Here is a 23,300-nt window from a genome sequence, read left to right as displayed (position 1 = left end):
TAGGATTTTATCTTTTCTCCAAGAAGGTTTGGAAAAGGGATTGTCAGCTAGTTTCTTAAAGGGACAGATTTTTGCTCTGTCTATTCTTTTGCACTAGCGTCTGGCAGATGTTCCAGACGTTCAGGCATTTTGTCAGGCTTTAGTTAGAATCAAGCCTGTGTTTAAACCTGTTGCTCTACCATGGAGCTTAAACTTGGTTCTTAAGGTTCTTCAAGGAATTCTGTTTGAACCTCTTCATTCCATAGATATCAAACTTTTATCTTGGAAAGTTCTTTTTTTTTTTTGGTAGCTATTTCCTCGGCTCGTAGAGTCTCTCAGCTATCTGCCTTACAATGTGATTCTCCTTATCTGATTTTTCATACGGATAAGGTAGTCCTGCGTACCAAACCTGGGTTCTTACCTAAGGTGGTATCTAACAAGAATATCAATCAAGAGATTGTGGTTCCATCCTTGTGTTACACAATCTGGACGTGGTCCGTGCTTTAAAGTTTTACTTACAAGCTACTAAAGATTTTCGTCAAACATCTGCTTTGTTTGTTGTCTACTCTGGACAGAGGAGAGGTCAAAAGGCTTTGGCAACCTCTTTTTCTTTTTGGCTAAGAAGCTTAATCCGCTTAGCCTATGAGACTGCTGGACAGCAGCCTCCTGAAAGGATTACAGCTCATTCCACTAGAGCTGTGGCTTCCACTTGGGCCTTTAAAAATGAGGCTTCTGTTGAACAGATTTGCAAGGCGGCGACTTGGTCTTTGCTTCATACTTTTTCAAAATTTTACAAATTTGATACTTTTGCTTCTTCGGAGGCTATATTTGGCAGAAAGGTTTTACGGGCAGTGGTTCCTTCCATTTAAGTTCCTGCCTTGTCCCTCCCTTCATCCGTGTACTTTAGCTTTGGTATTGGTATCCCACAAGTAATGGATGATCCGTGGACTGGATACACCACAAGAGAAATACATTTATCAGGTAAGCATAAATTGTGTTTTTTCGCCCTTCGGTGACTCAGTGCATGGAAGTAATCGGCTTAATGGTAGCGGCAATGGACATAGTGCCGTTTGCACGCCTACATCTCAGACCGCTGCAACTCTGTATGCTCAGTCAGTGGAATGGGGATTACACAGATTTGTCCCCTCTACTAAATCTGGATCAAGAGACCAGGGATTCTCTCCCCTGGTGGCTATCTCGGGTCCATCTGTCCAAAGGTATGACCTTTCGCAGGCCTGATTGGACAATTGTAACGACAGATGCCAGCCTTCTAGGTTGGGGTGCAGTCTGGAACTCCCTGAAGGCTCAGGGATCGTGGACTCAGGAGGAGTCACTCCTTCCAATAAACATTCTGGAACTAAGAGCGATATTCAATGCTCTTCAGGCTTGGCCTCAGCTAGCGACAATGAGGTTCATCAGATTTCAGTCGGACAACATCACAACTGTTGCTTACATCAACCATCTAGGGGGAACAAGGAGTTCCCTACCAATGTTAGAAGTCTCAAAGATAATTCGCTGGGCAGAGATTCACTCTTGCCACCTATCAGCTATCCATATCCCAGGTGTAGAGAACTGGGAGGCGGATTTTCTAAGTCGTCAGACTTTTCATCCGGGGGAGTGGGAACTCCATCCGGAGTTGTTTGCACAATTGGTTCATCGTTGTGGCAAACCAGAACTGGATCTCATGGCGTCTCGCCAGAACACCAAGCTTCCTTGTTACGGTTCAGGTCCAGGGACCCCAAGGCAACGCTGATAGATGCTCTAGCAGCGCCTTGGTCCTTCAACCTGGCTTATGTGTTTCCACCGTTTCCTCTGCTCCCTCGTCTGATTGCCAAAATCAAGCAGGAGAGAGCATCGGTGATCTTGATAGCGCCTGCGTGGCCACGCAGGACTTGGTATGCAGATCTAGTGGACATGTCATTTTTTCCACCATGGACTCTGCCGCTGAGACAGGACCTTCTACTTCAAGGTCCTTTCAACCATCCAAATCTAATTTCTCTGAGGCTGACTGCCTGGAGATTGAACGCTTGATTTTATCAAAGCGTGGTTTCTCCGAGTCAGTCATTGATACCTTAATTCAGGCTTGAGAGCCTGTCACCAGGAAAATCTATCATACGATAGGGGACAGATTTCTGCTCTGTCTATTCTTTTGCACAAGCGTCTGGCGGATGTTCCAGACGTTCAGGCATTTTGTCAGGCTTTAGTTAGAATCAAGCCTGTGTTTAAACCTGTTGCTCCACCTTGGAGCTTAAATTTGGTTCTTAAAGTTCTTCAGGGGGTTCCATTTTAACCTCTTCATTACATAGATATCAAACTTTATCTTGGAAAGTTCTTTTTTTGGTAGCTATTTCCTCGGCTCGTAGAGTTTCCGAGTTATCTGCCTTACAATGTGATTCTCCTTATCTGATCTTTCATGCAGATAAGGTAGTTCTGCGTACCAAACCTGGGTTTTTACCTAAGGTGGTACCTAATAAGAATATCAATCAAGAGATTGTTGTTCCGTCTTTGTGTCCTAATCCTTCTTCAAAGAAGGAACGTCTATTACACAATCTGGACGTGGTTCGTGCTTTAAAGTTTTAATTACAAGCTACTAAAGATTTTCGTCAAACATCTGCTTTGTTGTCTACTCTGGACAGAGGAGAGGTCAAAAGGCTTCGGCAACCTCTTTCTTTTTGGCTAAGAAGCATAATCCGCTTAGCCTATGAGACTGCTGGCCAGCAGCCTCCAGAAAGGATTACAGCTCATTCTACTAGAGCTGTGGCTTCCACATGGGCCTTTAAAAATGAGGCTTCTGTTGAACAGATTTGCAAGGCGGCGACTTGGTCTTCGCTTCACACTTTTCAAAATTCTACAAATTTGATACTTTTGCTTCTTCGGGCGCTATTTTTTGGAGAAAGGTTTTACAGGCAGTGGTACCTTCCTTGTCCCTCCCTTCATCCGTGTACTTTAGCTTTGGTATTGGTATCCCACAAGTAATGGATGATCCGTGGACTGGATACACCTTACAAGAGAAAACATAATTTATGCTTACCTGATAAATTTATTTCTCTTGTGGTGTATCCAGTCCATTGCTCCCGTTGGAGTTAGCTTACGAGGTAAATCAGATATTCAGTAAGCGAGGTTTCTGACGCAGTTGTTGCTATTTCGGTGGACCCCTCCCGGTAGCCTGAGGAGGGGGATACCGTAGTAGCATTTGATGAAATTTCAGATTCTGCCAGTGTAATCCCTCTTGCTGATACTGAAGGTGTGGCTTTCAGGTTTTAGCTAGATCACCTCGGTCTGTTACTTAAGGAGGTTTTAGCTATTCGTATGACAGCGATTCCACGGTCGTCGTTGTTCCTAGGAAGTGCAGTAAGCGGAACAGATATTTCGAGGTTTCTTCCTCGATAGCCGGGTTTCCGGTACCAGACCAGGCTTCTGAGATCATTGCTAAAGAGTGGAAGATGTTTCCCATAGCCGACTCTGTTAAGGGGGCTTGGCAAACAGTCCCTAAGGTGGAAATATCCTTTTCCTCCTTAGCTAATAGATCTACTTTTCCCATAGAGGATAGTTGTTCTTTCAAAGATCCTATGGACAACAGAGGTTACTCATAAGGATGTATGTACACCAGGGCTCACAATGGCGGCCAGCTGTGTGCATTGCTACCGTCTCTAGTGTGGTGGCATATTGATTTGATGCATTGTCTGATGCTATCAGGACAGAAACTTAGCTGGATGAAATCCAGGATATGATAAAGCTATTAATTTAGCTAATTACTTTATTACGGATGTTTCCCTTCAAGTTATTAAACTGGGAGCAAACATTTCAGGTTTCTAGCTTGCAGAGCCATAGGGTTAAAACCTTGGTCTGCGGATGTGTCCTTTAAGTCTAAGATTTTAGCAATTCCTTACTAGGGGAAGACCTTGTTTGGACCTGGCTTGACGGAAATTATCTCTGATATCTCGTGAGGTAAAGGTCATCTTCTCCCTCAGGATAAATGAAACAAAGAGGACAACAGAGTATTTTTCGTTCCTTTGAAGATTTCAAGGGAAATTCTTCCTTTTCCGCCTCCAAGCAGGAACAATCTATACCTTCATGGAGACCCATTCAGTCTTGGAATAAGGGAAAACAATCCAAGAAGCCTGCTATTGAACCAGCATGAAGGGCCTGCCCCCGATCCGGACCGGATCTTGTAGGTGGCAGACTTTTCTTCTTCGCTCAGGTTCGAGATGTTCAGGATCCCCGGCCAATAGAAATAGTGTACCAGGGATACAATATAGAGAAGCGTTGTTACACTGTGTAGGAGACCTCTCCAAACTGGGAGAGATTGTTTCTATTCCGATACAGGAACAGGGTCTGGATTTTATTCCAATCTCTTTGTGGTTCCCAAAGAAGAGGGAACTTTCGGGCCAATTTTAGATCTTAAGAGTCTAAACAAATTTCTTAAAGTACCGTCCTTCAGGATGGGAACTATTCGTTCCATTCTCCCTTTGATCCAAGAGGGTCAGTTTATGACAACAGTGGTGTTAAAGGACGTACCTGCATGTTCCCATTTACAGGGATCATCACTAGTTCCTAAGATTTGCCTTTCTAGACAAACTCTTCCAATCGTGGCTCTTCCATTCAGTCTTGCAACAGCCCCCAGAATTTTCACTAAGGTTCTGGGATCGCTATTAGTGGTGCTTCGGTTACGGGATTGCAGTGGCGTCCTATCTGGACGACATCCCAGTCCAGGGGCTATTCTTACAACAAGCAAGATCCACACGGACATTATGTTATCCTTCCGGCGATATCACGGGTGGAAGGTAAAATTGGAAAAGAGTTCCTTAGTCCCTAATACAAGAGTAACTTTCTTGGGAATTATAGCAGTTTCCCTATCAATGAAGATTGTTCTGACAGAAGTCAGGAAATCAAAGATTATCGATACTTCTATAGCTCTTCAGTCCATTCCTCGGCCATCAGTAGCCCAGTTCAGGAAGGTAATCGGGCTGCTAGTGGCGGCAATGTACATCATCCTGTTTTTTCGATTCCCACCTCAGACCTCTGCAGTTAAGCATGTTCAGGCTATGGAACGGAGATTAGGCGGATTTGTCTCCTCGAATACTACTGGAGTAGGAGACAAGGAATTCTCTTTAATGGCGGTTGTCTCTGGATAATTTCTCCCAGGGAACCTGCTTTCGCAGACCATCTTGGGTGATTGTGACAACAGTCGCCAGCCTTCTAGGGTGAATAGCATACACAAAGTGGGACTCCAGCACTCCAATAATAGAAAAAGGCAATTTATTAAGCAACGTTTCGGGGTCACAGCCCCTTCCTCATGCTATAGGGGCTGTGACCCCGAAACGTTGCTTAATAAATTGCCTTTTTCTATTATTGGAGTGCTGGAGTCCCACTTTGTGTGTGCTATTTGCAGATTGTTGGGGGGCTGTGGCAGTGCCCCTGGTCTCCTGTGCACCCAGACCTCTGTGCTGTGCTCACCTTTGGACTGTGAGCCTTCTAGGGTGGGGAGAAGTCTGGGGTTCCCTAAAGCTTCAGGGAGTTTGGACTCAGTCAGAGTCTGTTCTTCCTATAAACATCCTGGAACTGAGAGCAATCTTCAACGCTCTTTCGGCCTGACCTCAGTTAGCCTCGGTCCAGTCTATCAGGTTCCAGTCGGTCAACATAACTCCATCCGGAAATGTTCTCCAGCCTGATTCTCAAGTGGGGTCAGCCGGAATTAGATCTCTTGGCATCGACAGAATGCCAAGCTCCCGTGATACGGGTCGAGGTCCAGGGACCCCCAGGTGGAACTGATGGATGCTCTGGCGGTTCCTTGGACCTTCAGTCTAGCATATCTCTTTCATCCGTTTGCCTTTCTTCTTCGGGTTATTGCTCGAAGCAAGTAGGAAAGGCCATCAGGGATTCTCATTGCACCTGCTTGGCCTCGCAGGAATTGGTATGCAGATCTGGTCGACATGTCCTCACTGCCACCTTGGAGACTTCCGTTAAGGAAGGACCTTCTAATTTGAAGGCCCTTCCTTCACCAAAATCTAGTTTTCTCTGAAGCTGTCTGCTCGGAGTTTGAACGCTTAATTCTATCCAAGCGGGGTTTTTCTGACTCGGTCATAGAGACCATGTTTCAGGCTCATATATATATATTCTGTCAGGCCCCGCCTCTCAGAATTACAGCTCATTCTACTAGATCAGTCTCCACTTTGTGGGCTTTTAAGAATGAAGCTTTAGTTTATCAGATTTGCAAAGCAGCTACTTGGTCTTCTTTGCATACATTTACTAAATTCTACAATTTTGATGTATTTGCTTCCTTGGAAGCAGTTTTTGGTAGAGAAGTTCTTCGGGCAGCTGTTTCAGTTTGATTCCTCTGCTTATGTTTAAGTTTTTTTTCTTTTCATTTATGAGAATAAACTTTTATATTTTGGGTTGTGGATTAATTTTTTTCAGTGGAAAATGGCTATTATTTTTATCCCTCCCTCTCTCTAGTGACTCTTCTGTGGAGTTCCACATCTTGGGTATTACTATCCCATACGTCACTAGCTCATGTACTCTTGCCAATTACATGAAAGAAAACATAATTTATATATAGAACTGATAAATTAATTTCTTTCATATTGGCAAGAGTCCATGAGACCCACCCTTTTTATGGTGGTTATTATTTTTGTATAAAGCACAATTATTTCCAAATTCTTTGTTTTGATGCTTTTTACTCCTTTCTTTATAACCCCACTACTTGGCTATTCGTTAAACTGAATTGTGGGTGTGGTGAGGGGTGTATTTATAGGCATTTTGCCCCTCCTGGTAGGATTGTATATTCCATACGTCACTAGCTCATGGACTCTTGCCAATATGAAAGAAATTAATTTATCAGGTAAGTTCTTACATCATTATGTTTTTCTAAATTTTACAGATTTGATACTTTTGCCTCGACTGAGGCAGTTCATGGGAGAAAGGTTCTTCATGCGGTGGTGCCTTCAGTTTAGGCATGCTGGTTTTATCCCTCCCTATTCATCTGTGTCCTCTAGCAACGGTAATTAAGATGAACCCGTGGATTCACCACATCTTTAGAAGAAAACTAAATTTATGCTTACCTGATAAATTTATTTCTTCAAGATGTGGTGAGTCCACGGATCCACCCTTTTTTTCGTAGTTTTTTATGGATTTTTGACTAAACCTCAGGCACCTCCACACCTTGTGTTGCTTTCCTTTCTCTATTTACTTTTGGTTGAATGACTAGGGTTTATGAGTAGGGAAGTGATACTTAACAGTTTTACTGTGGTGCTCTTTGCCTCCTCCTGCTGGTGAGTAGTGGTATTCCCAACAGTAATTAAAGGGACATGAAACCAAAAAAATTCTTTCATGATTTAAAAAGAGCATGCAATTTTAAACAAGTTTCTAATTTACTTCTATTATCTAATATGCTTCATTCTCTTGATATTCTTTGTTGAAAATCATATCTAGATATGCTCCATAGCTGCTGTTTGGTATATGCACATAGATGCCTCATGTGATTGGCTCACACATGTGCATTGTTATTTTTTCAACAAAGGATATCTTAAGAATGAAGCAAATTAGATAATAGAAGTCAGTTGGAATGTTATTTAAAATTGTATTCTCTATCTGAATCATTACATTTTTTGGGGGGTTTAGTGTCCCTTTAAGATGAACCCGTGGACTCACCACATCTTGAAGAAATAAATTTATCGGGTAAGCATACATTTTGTTTTTCACTGTATTTATTAGGCTTTCATCCGCCGTTAACATGGGAAGATGACTCTTGATATATATATATAGAGAGAGAAAAAAATAGTACACTACTGTAAACAGAAACGTAAGTTATTATTTTAAATAAAGACTTCTAGATCACAAACAAAACAAAGCAAAGATGTGTGTGTGTGTGGGGGGGGGGGAGAGATTATGAAAAAAATATGACTTACTTGTGGGGGAAATGGCAATTTATTTTTAATTTTATTTTATATATATATATATATATATATATATATATATATATATATATATATATATATATATATATATATATATATATATATATATATATATATATATATGAAATTTCAGACTAATTCTGGATTTTGGAATTTCTGGATTTGGAGATTTGTTACTGTAATAATAGCTGCTTTTGCCTGTTGTAACTGCCACCTATAGCAAAAATACTCCAGTATTCTGTATTGAAACAGTATGTAAAAAGCAGAAATCAACCTTTCAATTGGAGAACTGGAAGAGAGTGGGTGAGTTCAGCCCATTTAAAATTGTATTCCTGGTTCGAAATCAGTGAACTCTTATCAGCTACTTGACTTAATGCATTGTCCCATTAAACCTTTTATCATGTGAAAAAAATGTTTTTATTGTGACTGCTACTCTTTCATATACATAGAACAGCATAAAAAGTACCATATCCCTTTTTAAGGCTATTATTTGTTACATTAGTTATGTGTAGAGGCTTATGGTTTAGAAATACCTAGATATTGTAGAGCGTTGATAAACAACTATATAGCTGGATATGTGCATTATCATATTTGTTATCATACCCATAGTTATTGATGCTTATGTTGCAAAGCATGCATATGAAGTTATCATACGTTGAATCACTTTTATTTTATTTCTACTACAGAGTTAGTGAAAGAGACTGAGCGCTTAACTAGAGAGAAGCTAGAGCTGCATTGCCAGGCAAAGAAAGATCGCTCTAACCTGCTTTCTCAGATGAAGGTCCTTGAGATGGAACTTGAAGAACAAATGTCTCGCAACCAAGAACTCTTAAAGAAGACCACTGAAGTATCTGATCTTCAGCAGCAGATACAGTCACTAGAAAAGCAGCTGAAGAACCAGCGACAGTTCATGGATGTAAGCTGTATTTTAATATATTTTACTCTTGGAGTATTACACACACTCTTGGGGTATTGATGTCTGTACTCGATTGTGAGTTCCCAAAGTATCACCTTAGCAGTAGTACATATACTGAATTGATCAGTCAGTTGAGTTACTAGGGCATCTTCAAGACCTAGCTCCTTTCTGGTTATCCTGGAATATAGCAGTTGAGCACTACTGGGAGTTTCAGTAGTTTGTTGGTATTTTTCTGTAACTTTGCTTAAAGATTATGGTTTGTAGAACTTCAGTTTAATGATGTGACAAATTATAGTAAAGGGCCATAATAGTAAAAAAAATAATAATTACATGCTCTAATCCGTTAGAGCATTTCATTTTAAGGCTATCGACCCTATAGAACTGTGTGTTTAACACCCGCAAAGAAATTCTGTTCAGGACTCCAATCAGCAAGCACTAGTTGCATGACTCAGATGTGGAACTAGCACTGCTGATTGGATCATCTGCATTTTCCACTCTGTAACGGCAGAGTCCCGAGTGACATTTCTGTTGTGTGCTTAACACCTTTGCTGGGTAATCACAATTTGTAAGAATTAAAAATATAATACCTACTCCAGTCAGCAAATCTTATGAAAGGGTACTTATAAATAGGATTAATTAAGCATTATAGACGACATTCTTAAAATCTAGACCCTGAGGTGTATAAACATTTCTGTCATTGTTTCTTGATGTAAAAATGATGGAACACATTTCTGGCAGTGTATGTAGAAACTGCATATCCTCCATGTTTATTTATCCCTTTTGATATTTTTACAAACCTTTATTACTGTTTATTAACATTAACAATACTAGGAGAATTCTGTATCTCAATCAAAGCGTGTTGCCCTACCAGCATTTTCCTAGCAACCAAAAGAATTTAATGTGTAAATTTTGGTTCAAAGCGGCCAGTGGTCTCATTGCTTTTATCTCCAAAATTGTTTGATTTATTGGTGAAATTATTTTTATATTTCACTTCTGCCACAACTACATGTAACTGTAATTTATTAATTTATTGCATGGGTTCTTGGAGATTGAGAACCAAAGAATGGTTGATCCTGTACACAGATTAGGATGATCTATCTTGTAGGCATTCAGATTTTCTTTGCTATAAGATGAAACATTTGGCAATAGTCATTGACATTTGGAAAACTATAACAAATTATTGTATAATAAATATGTAAATAAAACATATAGACTCTTAGCTGAGAATGCACAAATGCTAAAAAAAATGCTTATTAAAAGGGGTAGTGCTGCTCTTGATAAAAAGAAGAAGAGAAGAGGCGCCAAATGGTGTGTATCGTTTGAACTACAGAAGGCCAAGCCCCCAAATAAATCTTACTTGCAAGATTTCCAGCACTTGAGAAGTGCCACATATGCCTTCTGAACTATTTGCAGCCGTCCAGCTAGCTGTATTTGGCCAATGTTGCTTCAGTATTAGGCTGTGCAAGACAAAATCACAAAAGTGCCACAATAGTGTGTATCAGTGAGAACACTAACAAGTGCGCAAATATTGAAATGTACTCACGAGATGTGGGGCACTTGAGAAGTGCCACAAAGACCTCCTGGACACTTATCAGCTGTCCAGATCACTGTGTTCACAGGTTATCCTCTGGGCTAAAACGTTAGGTTCACAATGGCTCCAAAAAGCACCTTGGGATTCACCCTCCAATCAGTAAAAATATCAATGCATAAATGGCAGAAAATAAAGTACCAAAAATGCCGTGCTACTAGTAAAATATAAAAAGTTTAATAAAAACAATTAACACAATCCATTATTTCTTGTGTTAATTGTTTTTATTAAACTTTTTATATTTTACTAGTAGCACGGCATTTTTGGTACTTTATTTTCTGCCATTTATGCACTGATATTTTTACTGATTGGAGGGTGAATCCCAAGGTGCTTTTTGGAGCCATTGTGAACCTAACGTTTTAGCCCAGAGGATAACCTGTGAACACAGTGATCTGGACAGCTGATAAGTGTCCAGGAGGTCTTAGTGGCACTTCTTAAGTGCCGCACATCTCGTGAGTACATTTCAATATTTGCGCACTTGTTAGTGTTCTCACTGATACACACTATTGTGGCACTTTTGTGATTTTGTCTTGCACAGCCTAATACTGAAGTAACATTGGCCAAATACAGCTAGCTGGATGGCTGCAAATAGTTCAGAAGGCATATGTGGCACTTCTCAAGTGCTGGAAATCTTGTAAGTAAGCTTTATTTGGGGGCTTGGCATTCTGTAGTTCAAACGATACACACCATTTGGCGCCTCTTCTCTTCTTCTTTTTAACAGAACCTGCGACTGCCAACATCGATCTGGAATGAGTTTGCTGCCTGGAGATCTGTGAAATATCTCCTAGAGTGGACTATCTTTGTTAAAACAATATATGAGATGGTCATATTATTTTCTATTAATTTATATTATTATTATATATAGATTGTCATGACATTTGTATACAATTTATTGTCTTGATATAAATCATAGCAATTTTTGAAATATCACACAGACATCACAAAGTTGCAGTGCACATCACTTCAGCACCAGTAATAATATTTTTGTAGCAAGTATAGAGGGCGCATCTGATTTTTATTTATAATCTGCTCATGATAAAGTCTCTCTTAAGTTCACCATGTCTTTCACAGAGGATAAATATCCTAAAGTCTATCACTTTGATACTGTGCTAAAAGTCAGTCCAACTCTACAATATGAGGCAGTTCTCTGAACAAGGGAACACAACAAACCCCATATACAACTACCATTTATTCATAAATGAATGTTATAGCTGTTGATCAGACTGTCTCTCAGACTATGTCCTTTTTCTATATGACCCACAGAGTGAAGAAATTTATGTTTTACTCTAATTTGGTTGTAAAAGCACAGTTCCATGACATAAGCCATTCTTTAATTCCTGATTTGAAAGATCTTTAGACTTTCACATGGACAGTTTCTTTTGAGGTTATACTTCAGATTGTGATGCTTCCCACAAGTTAATTTTTTTTTAAAAAAGAACGCTCCAATGGCGTATTATCTTTAAAATCAGATCCCACCAGTAAGAGAGAGACCCCTAGGATGGATACTCAGACTCCTGGCACTTATCACAAAGTGCAAAATAAAGTGATCCGGGTAATTTAGAGCTACCCTGGAGGCTCAAATCTGACAATGCAGCCCTGGTCTCCCACAGCGTACACTGAACACCATACAGGAACTCGGGAACCAAGGAAATCTCAACAAGTAATATACCTGGAAAAAGTTTAATTAAAAGTGTAATACACATAAAATACACTTAAAAACATAAGATATCCTCTGAAGGATATACAGTATCTCACAAAAGTGAGTACACCCCTTACAATTTTGTAAATATTTTATTATATCTTTTCATGTGACAACACTGAAGAAATGATACTTTGGTACAATGTAAAGTAGTGAGTGTACAACATGTATAAGAGTGTAAATTATCTGTCCCATAAACATAACTCAACACACAGCCATTAATGTCTAAACCGTTGGCAACAAAAGTGAGTACACCTCTTAGTGAAAATGTCCAAATTGGGCCCAAAGTATCAATATTTCTTCTACAAGATACGACGAGTCCACGGATTTCATCCTTACTTGTGGGATATTAACCTCCTGCTAACAGGAAGTGGCAAAGAGCACCACAGCAGAGCTGTATATATAGCTCCTCCCTTCCCTCCACCCCCAGTCATTCTCTTTGCCTGTGTTAGTAATAGGAAGAGGTAAAGTGAGGTGTTTTAGATTCTTCAATCAAAAAGTTTTTTATTTTAAATGGTACCAGTGAGTACTATTTTTCTCAGGGAGATATGAGAAGAAGATTTCTGCCCTGAGGTTAACTAAGATCCATGTTAGTTCCCACAGAACTTCTGAAGGTAGTGCAAGAGAAATCTTCAGTGTGGAGAACGGTGTCATGCTACAAGCAGCATTGAGGTATGTTCAGTCTTTTATTCTGAGGAGACTTGGTATATCAGAGCTGGCTGACATTTTTTCCCTGCAAGGGAAGGGGTAAGCAGTAGACCTGTACACTTAGGGTGTTACTGAGAGACCTATGTTTATTCATATTGCCTTAACATATGACATTTTCACTGTATGGGGCTTGACACTGGGAGAGGCAGCTTGATAGTTTATTATATATATCTTTATAAGATATTATATATCTTTATAGTTTTTTAACAACATAAGTCAGGAGGGCTGCAAGTTTATTTATTATAAAGGGACCACATGGCTTCTTTCTCCAACATAGGTGTGTCCGGTCCACGGCGTCATCCTTACTTGTGGGATATTCTCTTCCCCAACAGGAAATGGCAAAGAGCCCAGCAAAGCTGGTCATATGATCCCTCCTAGGCTCCGCCTACCCCAGTCATTCTCTTTGCCGTTGCACAGGCAACATCTCCACGGAGATGGCTAAGAGTTTTTTGGTGTTTAAATGTAGTTTTTATTCTTCAATCAAGTGTTTGTTATTTTAAAATAGTGCTGGTATGTACTATTTACTCTGAAACAGAAAAGAGAAGAAGATCTCTGTTTGTGAGAGGAAGATGATTTTAGCAAACGTTACTAAAATCGATTGCTGTTTCCACACAGGACTGTTGAGATGAAGTAACTTCAGTTGGGGGAAGCAGTTGGCAGACTTTTCTGCCTGAGGTATGATGGCCACATTTCTAACACGACTTGGTAATGCTGGAAGGCTGTCATTTTCCCTATGGGGACCGGTAAGCCATTTTCTTAGATTAAGTATAAGAATAAAGGCTTTATAAGGGCTTAAAAAACTGGTAGACATTTTTCTGGGCTAAAACGATTACTTGCTAAGCATATTTGACAGATTATAGCGCTTTATAGTTATTATAATCTTGGGGATTGTTGTTAAAAAACGGCAGGCACTGTATGGACACCTTTTTCAGATGGGGGCCTTCTCTAGTTATAGGCAGAGCCTCATTTTCGCGCCACTAATGCGCAGTTGTTTTTGGAAGGCAAGGCATGCAGATGCATGTGTGAGGAGCTAAGATCCACTGAAAAAGCTTATAGAAGGCGTCATTTGGTATCGTATTCCCCTCTGGGCTTGGTTGGGTCTCAGCAAAGCAGATTCCTGGGACTGTATAGGGGTTAAATGTAAAAACGGCTCCGGTTCCGTTATTTTAAGGGTTAAAGCTTTCAAATTTGGTGTGCAATACTTTTAAGGCTTTAAGACACTGTGGTGAAATTTTGGTGAATTTTGAACAATTGCTTCATACTTTTTCGCATATTCAGTAATAAAGTGTGTTCTGTTTAAAATTTAAAGTGACAGTAACGGTTTTATTTTAAAACGTTTTTTGTGCTTTGTTGACAAGTTTAAGCCTGTTTAACATGTCTGAACCATCAGATAAACGATGTTCTATATGTATGAAAGCCAATGTGTCTCCCCATTTAAATATATGTGATAATTGTGACATGGTGTCCAAACAAAGTAGGGACAATGATGCCACAGATAATAATAGTGCCCAAGATGATTCTTCAGATGAGGGGAGTAAGCATGGTACTGCATCACCCCCTTCTGTGTCTACACCAGTTTTGCCCACACAAGAGGCCCCTAGTACATCTAGTGCGCCAATACTTATTACTATGCAACAATTAACGGCTGTTATGGATAATTCTATTGCAAATATTTTATCTAAAATGCCTACTTATCAAAGAAAGCGCGATTGCTCTGTTTTAAACAATGAAGAGCAAGAGGACGCTGATGATAACGCTTCTGACATACCCTCACACCAATCTGAAGGGGCAAGGAGGGAGGTTTTGTATGAGGGAGAAATTTCAGATTCAGGGAAAATTTCTCAACAAGCTGAACCTGATGTTGTAACATTTAAATTTAAATTAGAACATCTCCGCGCACTGCTTAAGGAGGTATTATCTACTCTGGATGATTGTGACAATTTGGTCATTCCAGAGAAATTATGTAAGATGGATAAGTTCCTAGAGGTTCCGGTGCCCCCCGATGTTTTTCCTATACCCAAGCGGGTGGCGGATATAGTAAACAAGGAATGGGAAAGGCCCGGCATACCTTTTGTGCCTCCCCCTATATTTAAGAAATTATTTCCTATAGTCGACCCCAGAAAGGACTTATGGCAGACAGTCCCTAAGGTCGAGGGGGCGGTCTCTACTCTAAACAAACGCACTACCATTCCCATAGAAGATAGTTGTGCTTTTAAAGATCCTATGGATAAAAAATTAGAGGGTTTGCTTAAAAAAATGTTTGTTTTGCAAGGTTACCTTCTTCAACCAATTTCATGCATTGTTCCTGTCACTACGGCAGCGTGTTTCTGGTTCGAAGAACTAGAAAAGTCGCTCGATAAAGAATCTTCGTATGAGGAGATTATGGACAGAGTTCATGCACTTAAACTGGCTAATTCTTTTATTCTAGATGCCGCTTTGCAATTAGCGAGATTAGCGGCGAAAAATTCAGGGTTTGCTATCGTGGCGCGCAGAGCGCTCTGGCTGAAGTCTTGGTCAGCGGATGTGTCTTCCAAGACAAAATTACTTAACATCCCTTTCAAGGGCAAAACACTGTTTGGGCCTGATTTGAAAGAGATTATTTCAGACATCACCGGAGGAAAGGGCCACGCCCTTCCTCAGGATAGGTCTTTTAAGGCTAGAAATAAGCCTAATTTTCGTCCCTTTCGCAGAAACGGACCAGCCTCTACTTCTACATCCTCTAAGCAAGAGGGTAATACTTCTCAACCCAAACCAGCCTGGAGACCGATGCAAGGCTGGAACAAGGGTAAGCAGGCCAAGAAGCCTGCCACTGCTACCAAAACAGCATGAAGGGATGGCCCCCGATCCGGGACCGGATCTGGTGGGGGGCAGACTTTCTCTCTTTGCTCAGGCCTGGGCAAGAGATGTTCAGGATCCTTGGGCACTAGAAATAGTTTCTCAAGGTTATCTCCTGGAATTCAAGGAACTACCCCCAAGGGGAAGGTTCCACAGGTCTCAATTATCTTCAAACCAAATAAAAAGACAGGCATTCTTACATTGTGTAGAAGACCTGTTAAGGATGGGAGTAATTCATCCAGTTCCAATAAGAGAACAAGGAATGGGGTTTTACTCCAACCTGTTCATAGTTCCCAAAAAAGAGGGAACGTTCAGACCAATTCTAGATCTCAAGATCCTAAACAAATTTCTCAGGGTTCCATCGTTCAAAATGGAAACCATTCGAACGATCCTTCCTACCATCCAGGAAGGTCAATTCATGACCACGGTGGATTTAAAGGAAGCGTACCTCCATATTCCTATCCACAAGGAACATCATCAGTTCCTAAGGTTCGCTTTTCTGGACAAGCATTTCCAGTTTGTGGCACTTCCATTCGGGTTAGCCACTGCTCCGAGAATTTTCACAAAGGTACTAGGGTCCCTTCTGGCGGTTCTAAGACCAAGGGGCATTGCAGTAGTACCGTACTTGGACGACATCCTGATTCAAGCGTCGTCTCTGTCAAAGGCAAAGGCTCATACGGACATCGTCCTAGCCTTTCTCAGATCTCACGGATGGAAAGTAAACATAGAAAAAAGTTCTCTTTCCCCGTCAACAAGAGTTCCCTTCTTGGGAACAATAATAGACTCCTTAGAAATGAGAATTTTTCTGACAGAGGTCAGAAAATCAAAACTTCTAAGCTCTTGTCAAGTTCTTCATTCTGTTCTTCGTCCTTCCATAGCGCAGTGCATGGAAGTAATAGGATTGATGGTTGCAGCAATGGACATAGTTCTTTTTGCACGAATTCATCTAAGACCATTATAACTGTGCATGCTCAGACAGTGGAATGGGGATTATACAGACTTGTCTCCGACGATTCAAGTAGATCAAAGGACCAGAGATTCACTCCGTTGGTGGCTAATACTGGACAATCTGTCACAGGGAATGAGCTTCCGCAGACCAGAGTGGGTCATTGTCACGACCGACGCCAGTCTGGTGGGCTGGGGCGCGGTCTGGGAACCCCTGAAAGCTCAGGGTCTATGGTCTCGGGAAGAATCTCTTCTCCCGATAAACATTCTGGAACTGAGAGCGATATTCAATGCTCTCAAAGCTTGGCCTCATCTAGCAAAGGCCAAATTCATAAGGTTTCAATCAGACAACATGACGACAGTTGCTTATATCAACCATCAGGGGGGAACAAGGAGTTCCCTGGCGATGGAGGAAGTGACCAAGATAATTCAATGGGCGGAGGATCACTCCTGCCACTTGTCTGCAATCCACATCCCAGGAGTGGAAAATTGGGAAGCGGATTTTCTGAGTCGTCAGACATTCCATCCGGGGGAGTGGGAACTCCACCCGGAAATCTTTGCCCAAATAACTCAATTATGGGGCATTCCAGACATGGATCTGATGGCGTCTCGCCAGAATTTCAAGGTTCCTTGTTACGGGTCCAGATCCAGGGATCCCAAGACGACTCTAGTAGATGCACTAGTAGCACCTTGGACCTTCAACCTAGCTTATGTTTTCCCACCGTTTCCTCTCATTCCCAGGCTGGTAGCCAGGATCAACCAGGAGAGGGCTTCGGTGATCTTGATAGCTCCTGCGTGGCCACGCAGGACTTGGTATGCAGACCTGGTGAATATGTCATCGGCTCCACCATGGAAGCTGCCTTTGAGACAGGACCTTCTTGTTCAAGGTCCATACTCTTATTCAGGCTAGAAAGCCTGTAACTAGATAGATTTACCATAAGATATGGAAAAAATATATCTATTGGTGTGAATCTAAAGGATTCCCATGGAACAAGATAAAAATTCCTAGGATTTTATCCTTTCTACAAGAGGGTTTGGAGAAGGGATTATCTGCAAGTTCTCTGAAGGGACAGATTTCTGCGTTATCTGTTTTACTTCACAAAAGGCTGGCAGCTGTGCCAGACGTTCAGGCGTTTGTTCAGGCTCTGGTTAGAATCAAGCCTGTTTACAGACCTTTGACTCCTCCCTGGAGTCTCAATCTAGTTCTTTCAGTTCTTCAAGGGGTTCCGTTTGAACCCTTACATTCCGTAGATATTAAGTTATTATCTTGGAAAGTTTTGTTTTTGGTTGCAATTTCTTCTGCTAGAAGAGTTTCAGAGTTATCTGCTCTGCAGTGTTCTCCGCCCTATCTGGTGTTCCATGCAGATAAGGTGGTTTTGCGTACTAAGCCTGGTTTTCTTCCGAAAGTGTTTTCCAACAAGAATATTAACCAGGAGATAGTTGTACCTTCTTTGTGCCCGAATCCAGTTTCAAAGAAGGAACGTTTGTTACACAATTTGGACGTAGTCCGTGCTCTAAAATTCTATTTAGAGGCCACTAAAGATTTCAGACAAACTTCTTCTTTGTTTGTTGTTTATTCTGGTAAAAGGAGAGGTCAAAAAGCGACTTCTACCTCTCTTTCCTTTTGGCTTAAAAGCATTATCCGTTTGGCTTATGAGACTGCCGGACGGCAGCCTCCTGAAAGAATCACAGCTCACTCCACTAGGGCTGTGGCTTCCACATGGGCCTTCAAGAACGAGGCTTCTGTTGACCAGATATGTAAGGCAGCGACTTGGTCTTCACTGCACACTTTTGCCAAATTTTACAAATTTGATACTTTTGCTTCTTCAGAGGCTATTTTTGGGAGAAAGGTTTTGCAAGCCGTGGTGCCTTCCATTTAGGTGACCTGATTTGCTCCCTCCCTTCATCCGTGTCCTAAAGCTTTGGTATTGGTTCCCACAAGTAAGGATGACGCTGTGGACCGGACACACCTATGTTGGAGAAAACAGAATTTATGCTTACCTGATAAATTACTTTCTCCAACGGTGTGTCCGGTCCACGGCCCGCCCTGGTTTTTTTAATCAGGTCTGATGAATTATTTTCTCTAACTACAGTCACCACGGTATCATATGGTTTCTCCTATGCCTATTTCCTCCTGTACGTCGGTCGAATGACTGGGGTAGGCGGAGCCTAGGAGGGATCATATGACCAGCTTTGCTGGGCTCTTTGCCATTTCCTGTTGGGGAAGAGAATATCCCACAAGTAAGGATGACGCCGTGGACCGGACACACCGTTGGAGAAAGTAATTTATCAGGTAAGCATAAATTCTGTTTTTCAGACCGCTTCCCATGCGGTTATTCAGACTGTTAGGACGATGTCCATGATGGGCGGGGCCTATTTTGCGCTCTCAGACGCGCAGTTTACTCTGACTGAGAAGGCAGCAGGCATTTTCTCTGGTGGGGCCTAAACTTCTGTTCTGTTCACCGGATCGTTGTCGAGTCTTTTTGCAGTACCCTGGGGGCAGGTAGGCGCAGGGGTCATTTTTTCAGTAAAAACATATTTTTTTGCTTAAAGATGTCTCTTAGAGGGTAAATTTTGATTTTCCTTACAGGGTGCAATCATTTTTTGGCCAATTGAATATAAATATTTAATTGTGTAGCATTTATTAACGTTTTTTGACAATCTGAGAAAAATTGTGTGCTTTTTATTTCTTAAAGGCACAGTACACATTTTTCAAAAAGTGGTTTGCATCAATAAATAAGGTGATCTACGACTATTGTGGATTGCTAGTCTGTTCAACATGTCTGACATTGAGGAAAGTAATTGCTCTATGTGTTTAGAAGCCATTGTGGTACCCCCTCTTACTTTGTGTACCTCTTGTACTGAAAGGGCCTTACAATGTAAAAAGCATATTTTAAGTAATGAAAGTGTGCCTAAGGATAATTCTCAATCTGAAGAGAATCAGGATATGCCATCTAATTCTCCCCAAGTGTCACAACCTTTAACGCCCACACAAGCGACTCCAAGTACCTCAAGTGCGTCTAATTCTTTTACTCTGCAGGATATGGCTGCAGTTATGTCAACTACCCTTACAGAGGTATTATCTAAATTACCAGTGTTACAGGGTAAACGCAGTAGGTCAGGTATTAATGTGCATACTGAATCCTCTGATGCTTTGTTGGCTATTTCCGATGTACCCTCACAGGGCTCTGAGTTGGGGGTCAGGGAATTATTGTCTGAGGGAGAACTTTCAGACCCAGGAAGTGTGTTACCTCAGACAGATTCGGACATTATGTCTTTTAAATTTAAGCTTGAACACCTCCGCCTGTTACTTAGGGAGGTTTTAGCGACTCTGGATGATTGTGACCCTATTGTAATTCCACCAGAGAAATTGTTCTAAAATGGACAAATATTTGGAGGTACCTACTTACACTGAATACCTACTTACACTGATGTTTTTCCGGTTCCTAAAAGAATTTCTGAAATTATAAAAAAGGAATGGGACAGACCGGGTATACCGTTCTCTCCTCCTCCTAATTTCAAGAAAATGTATCCCATATCAGACACCATTCGGGACTCTTGGCAGTCAGTCCCTAAGGTGGATGGAGCTATTTCTACCCTGGCTAAGCGTACAACTATACCTATTGAAGACAGTTGTGCTTTCAAAGACCCTATGGATAAGAAGTTAGAGGGTCTTCTAAAGAAATTATTTATTCATCAGGGTTTCCTTTTACAACCAACAGCTTGCATTGTCCCAGTCACTACTGCGGCAGCTTTTTGGTTCGATGCTCTAGAAGAATCTCTAAAGGTTGAAATCCCTTTAGAGGACATTTTAGATTTAATGCTCTCAATTCCGCCAAGACTGCTTTAGCCAGTTTATCTCCGTTATCTGAGGAGGATCACTCCTCGGTTGCTTCTGAGGGTGAGATTTCCGATTTTAAATCTGCTGTAGTGAGTATAGCAGATTCAGAGGAGGTTAATTTTAGATTTAAGCTTGAACACCTCCGTTTGCTTTCGAAAGAGGTTCTAGCTACTTTGGAGCATTCTGAAAATATAGTTGCAGAAACTCCTAAAAGGGCTAATTAACTCAATGGAGTCTTTGATGTCGAACCCAAATTTGTGGAAGTATTTCCTGTTCCAGATCGCATGTCTGACATTATATCTCAGGAATGGGAGAATCCGGGTGTCCCTTTTTCCCCGTCTCCTGTCTTTAAAAAGATGTTTCCTGTTGCTGACTCTGTGGAGGGCGTTATTTCTACATTAGCCAAGAGAACCACTATTCCTCTATCCTATGGATAGGAAGCTGGAAGGTTACTTAAAGATGTTACTTCATCAACGTCCACAATGGCAACCAGTTGCTAGTATTGATGCGGTCGCTGGTGCGGCCTTCTACTGGTGTGACTCCTTATCGGATCTTATTTTGGAGGAAACTACATTAGAGGAGATCCAAGACAGGATCAAGGCTTTAAAGCTGGCTAATACCTTTATCTGTAATGCCAGCATGCAAGCATTCCATTTGGGTTCTAAGATTTCGAGCTTTGCCGTTCTATCTCGCAGAGCTCTGTGGCTAAAGTCTTGGTCTGCGGACATGGTGTCCAAGTCTAAACTTATGTCTCTTCCCTTTGTTTAGTCCTGGTCTGACTGAAATCATTTCCACGGTCACGGGTGGAAAGGGATCTTTTTTGCCACAGGATAAAAAGGGTAGACCTAAGGGTTGCCAGACTTCTAATTTTCATTCCTATCGCAATTTCAAGGGACAGAAATCATCCTCTTCTTCCAAACCCAAACAAGCCAAAATCTCATGGAGGTCTAACCATACTTGGAATAAGGGCAAGCAATCCAAGAAAGATTCCTCTGAGAATAAATCGGTATGAAGGGTCCGCCCCCCTATCCAATCTCGGATCAAGTAGGGGGCAGGCTTTCCTTCTTTCAGCAGGCTTTGATTCGCAATGTCTCTGATCCTTGGGCAATGGATGTAGTCTCCCAGGGATACAGGATAGAATTCAAATCTTGACCCCCCCAGAGGCAAATTTCTCCTTTCAAGATTTTCTGCAGACCAGATAAAGAGAGAGGCTTTCTTAAACTGCGTCAAGGGTCTCGCTTCTCTAGAAGTGATTGTCCCAGTTCCTCTTGGGGAACAGGGTCAAGGATTCTATTCCAACCTATACGTGGTTCCCAAGAAAGAGGGAACTTTTCGACTCATTTAAGACTTTGTGTCTCAACACATTTCAGGGTTCCGTCCTTCGAAATGGAGACTATCCGTTCCATTCTCCCTTTAGTTCTGGAGGGTCAGTTCATGACTACCATCGACCTGAAGGACACGTATATTCGTGTTCCTATGTACAAGGAACATTTCCAATTCCTGCGGTTTGCCTTTTTGGACAAACGCTTCCAATTTGTAGCCCTTCCTTTCGGCCTAGCCACGGCCCCTTTAATCTTTCTGAAGGTTCTAGGGGCTCTTCTGGCTGTGGCCAGATATCAAGGAATTGCGGTGGCACCTTACATGGACGATATCTTGGTTCAGGCGCCATCTTTTCATTTAGCAAGATCTCATACGGATTCTCTGTTGTTGATTGTCCACTCTCACAGGTGGAAGGTGAATCTGGAAAAGAGTTCCCTGGTACCAGATACCAGGGTATGTTTTTTTTTTTGGGGGGGGGGGGGTGGGGGACAATCATAGACTCGACCTCCATAAAGATTTTCTTAACAGTGGCCAGAAAATCCAAACTTCTTGCCTCCTGCCTTTCTCTTCAGTCCTCTGTCTGTACCTCAGTGGCACTGTGTATGGAAGTCATTGGTCTAATGGTGGCTTCCATGGACATTATTCCTTTTTTATGGTTTCCATCTGAGACCTCTACAGTTATGCATGCTCAGACAATGGAATGAGACCACTCGGTTCTCTCTGAGGATAGCCTTAGACATCCAGACGAGAGATTCCCTGTCCTGGTGGCTCTCTCAGGACCATCTGTCCCACGGCACATGCTTCCTGAGACCATCTTGGGAGATTGAGACTATGGACCCAGCCTTTCGGGTTGAGAAGCAGTTTGGGGTTCCTTAAGAGCTCAGGGGATTTGGACTTAGGAGCAGTCTGCCCTCCCAAAAAATATCCTAGAGTTGAGAGCAATTTTCAATGCACTGATAGCCTGGCCTCAACTGAGTTTGGTCTGGTTTATCAGATTTCAATCGGACAACATTACTTCGGTGGCATATATCAACCACCAGGGAGGAACACAGAGTTCCTTAGCTTTGAGGGAGGTGACTTGCATTCTTTAGTGGGCGGAGTCTCACAATTGTCACATTTCTGCCATCCACATCCCAGAGGTGGACAACTGGGAAGCAGATTATCTGAGGAGGCAGACTTTTCATCCAGGGGAGTGGGCCCTCCATCCGGATGTATTCTCAATGATAACTCTTAAGTGGGAGTTCCGGTGCTGGATCTGATGGCGTCCCGTCTAAACGACAAACTTCCAAGATACGGATCAAGATCAAGGGATCCGCAAGCAGCTCTGGCCAACGCTCTGGCGGTTCCATGGGACTTTTGTCAAATTTACCTGTTTCCTCCTTTTGCCCTCGGGTGATAGCCCATATCAAAGAGGAGCAGGCTTAGGTGATTCTAATTGCTCCAGCTTGGCCTCACAGAATTTGGTTTGTGGATATGGTTAAGATGTCATCCTTTCCCCCGTGGAAATTACCCCTGAGAAAGGGGTTTCTACATCCAAACCTAGATTCTCTAAA

General features: G+C 41.8%; 1 protein-coding gene across 2 annotated transcripts in view; it reads left to right on the top strand.

Annotated features, from left to right (window-relative positions):
* PCNT (pericentrin) overlaps positions 1 to 23,300 on the top strand; it is a 470,255-nt gene that overhangs the window by 147,434 nt on the left and 299,521 nt on the right. For both annotated transcript variants that reach the window (XM_053698889.1, XM_053698888.1), the window contains one exon: positions 8,582 to 8,811. In XM_053698889.1, coding sequence (XP_053554864.1) covers positions 8,582 to 8,811 — 230 coding nt within the window. The remainder of the gene's footprint in view (positions 1 to 8,581; positions 8,812 to 23,300) is intronic.

This window comes from Bombina bombina, chromosome 1 (assembly GCF_027579735.1).
Source record: "Bombina bombina isolate aBomBom1 chromosome 1, aBomBom1.pri, whole genome shotgun sequence".
NCBI lineage: Eukaryota > Metazoa > Chordata > Amphibia > Anura > Bombinatoridae > Bombina > Bombina bombina.
Note: the sequence above shows the minus strand (reverse complement) of the source record. Positions and strands in the feature narration are given on the sequence as shown.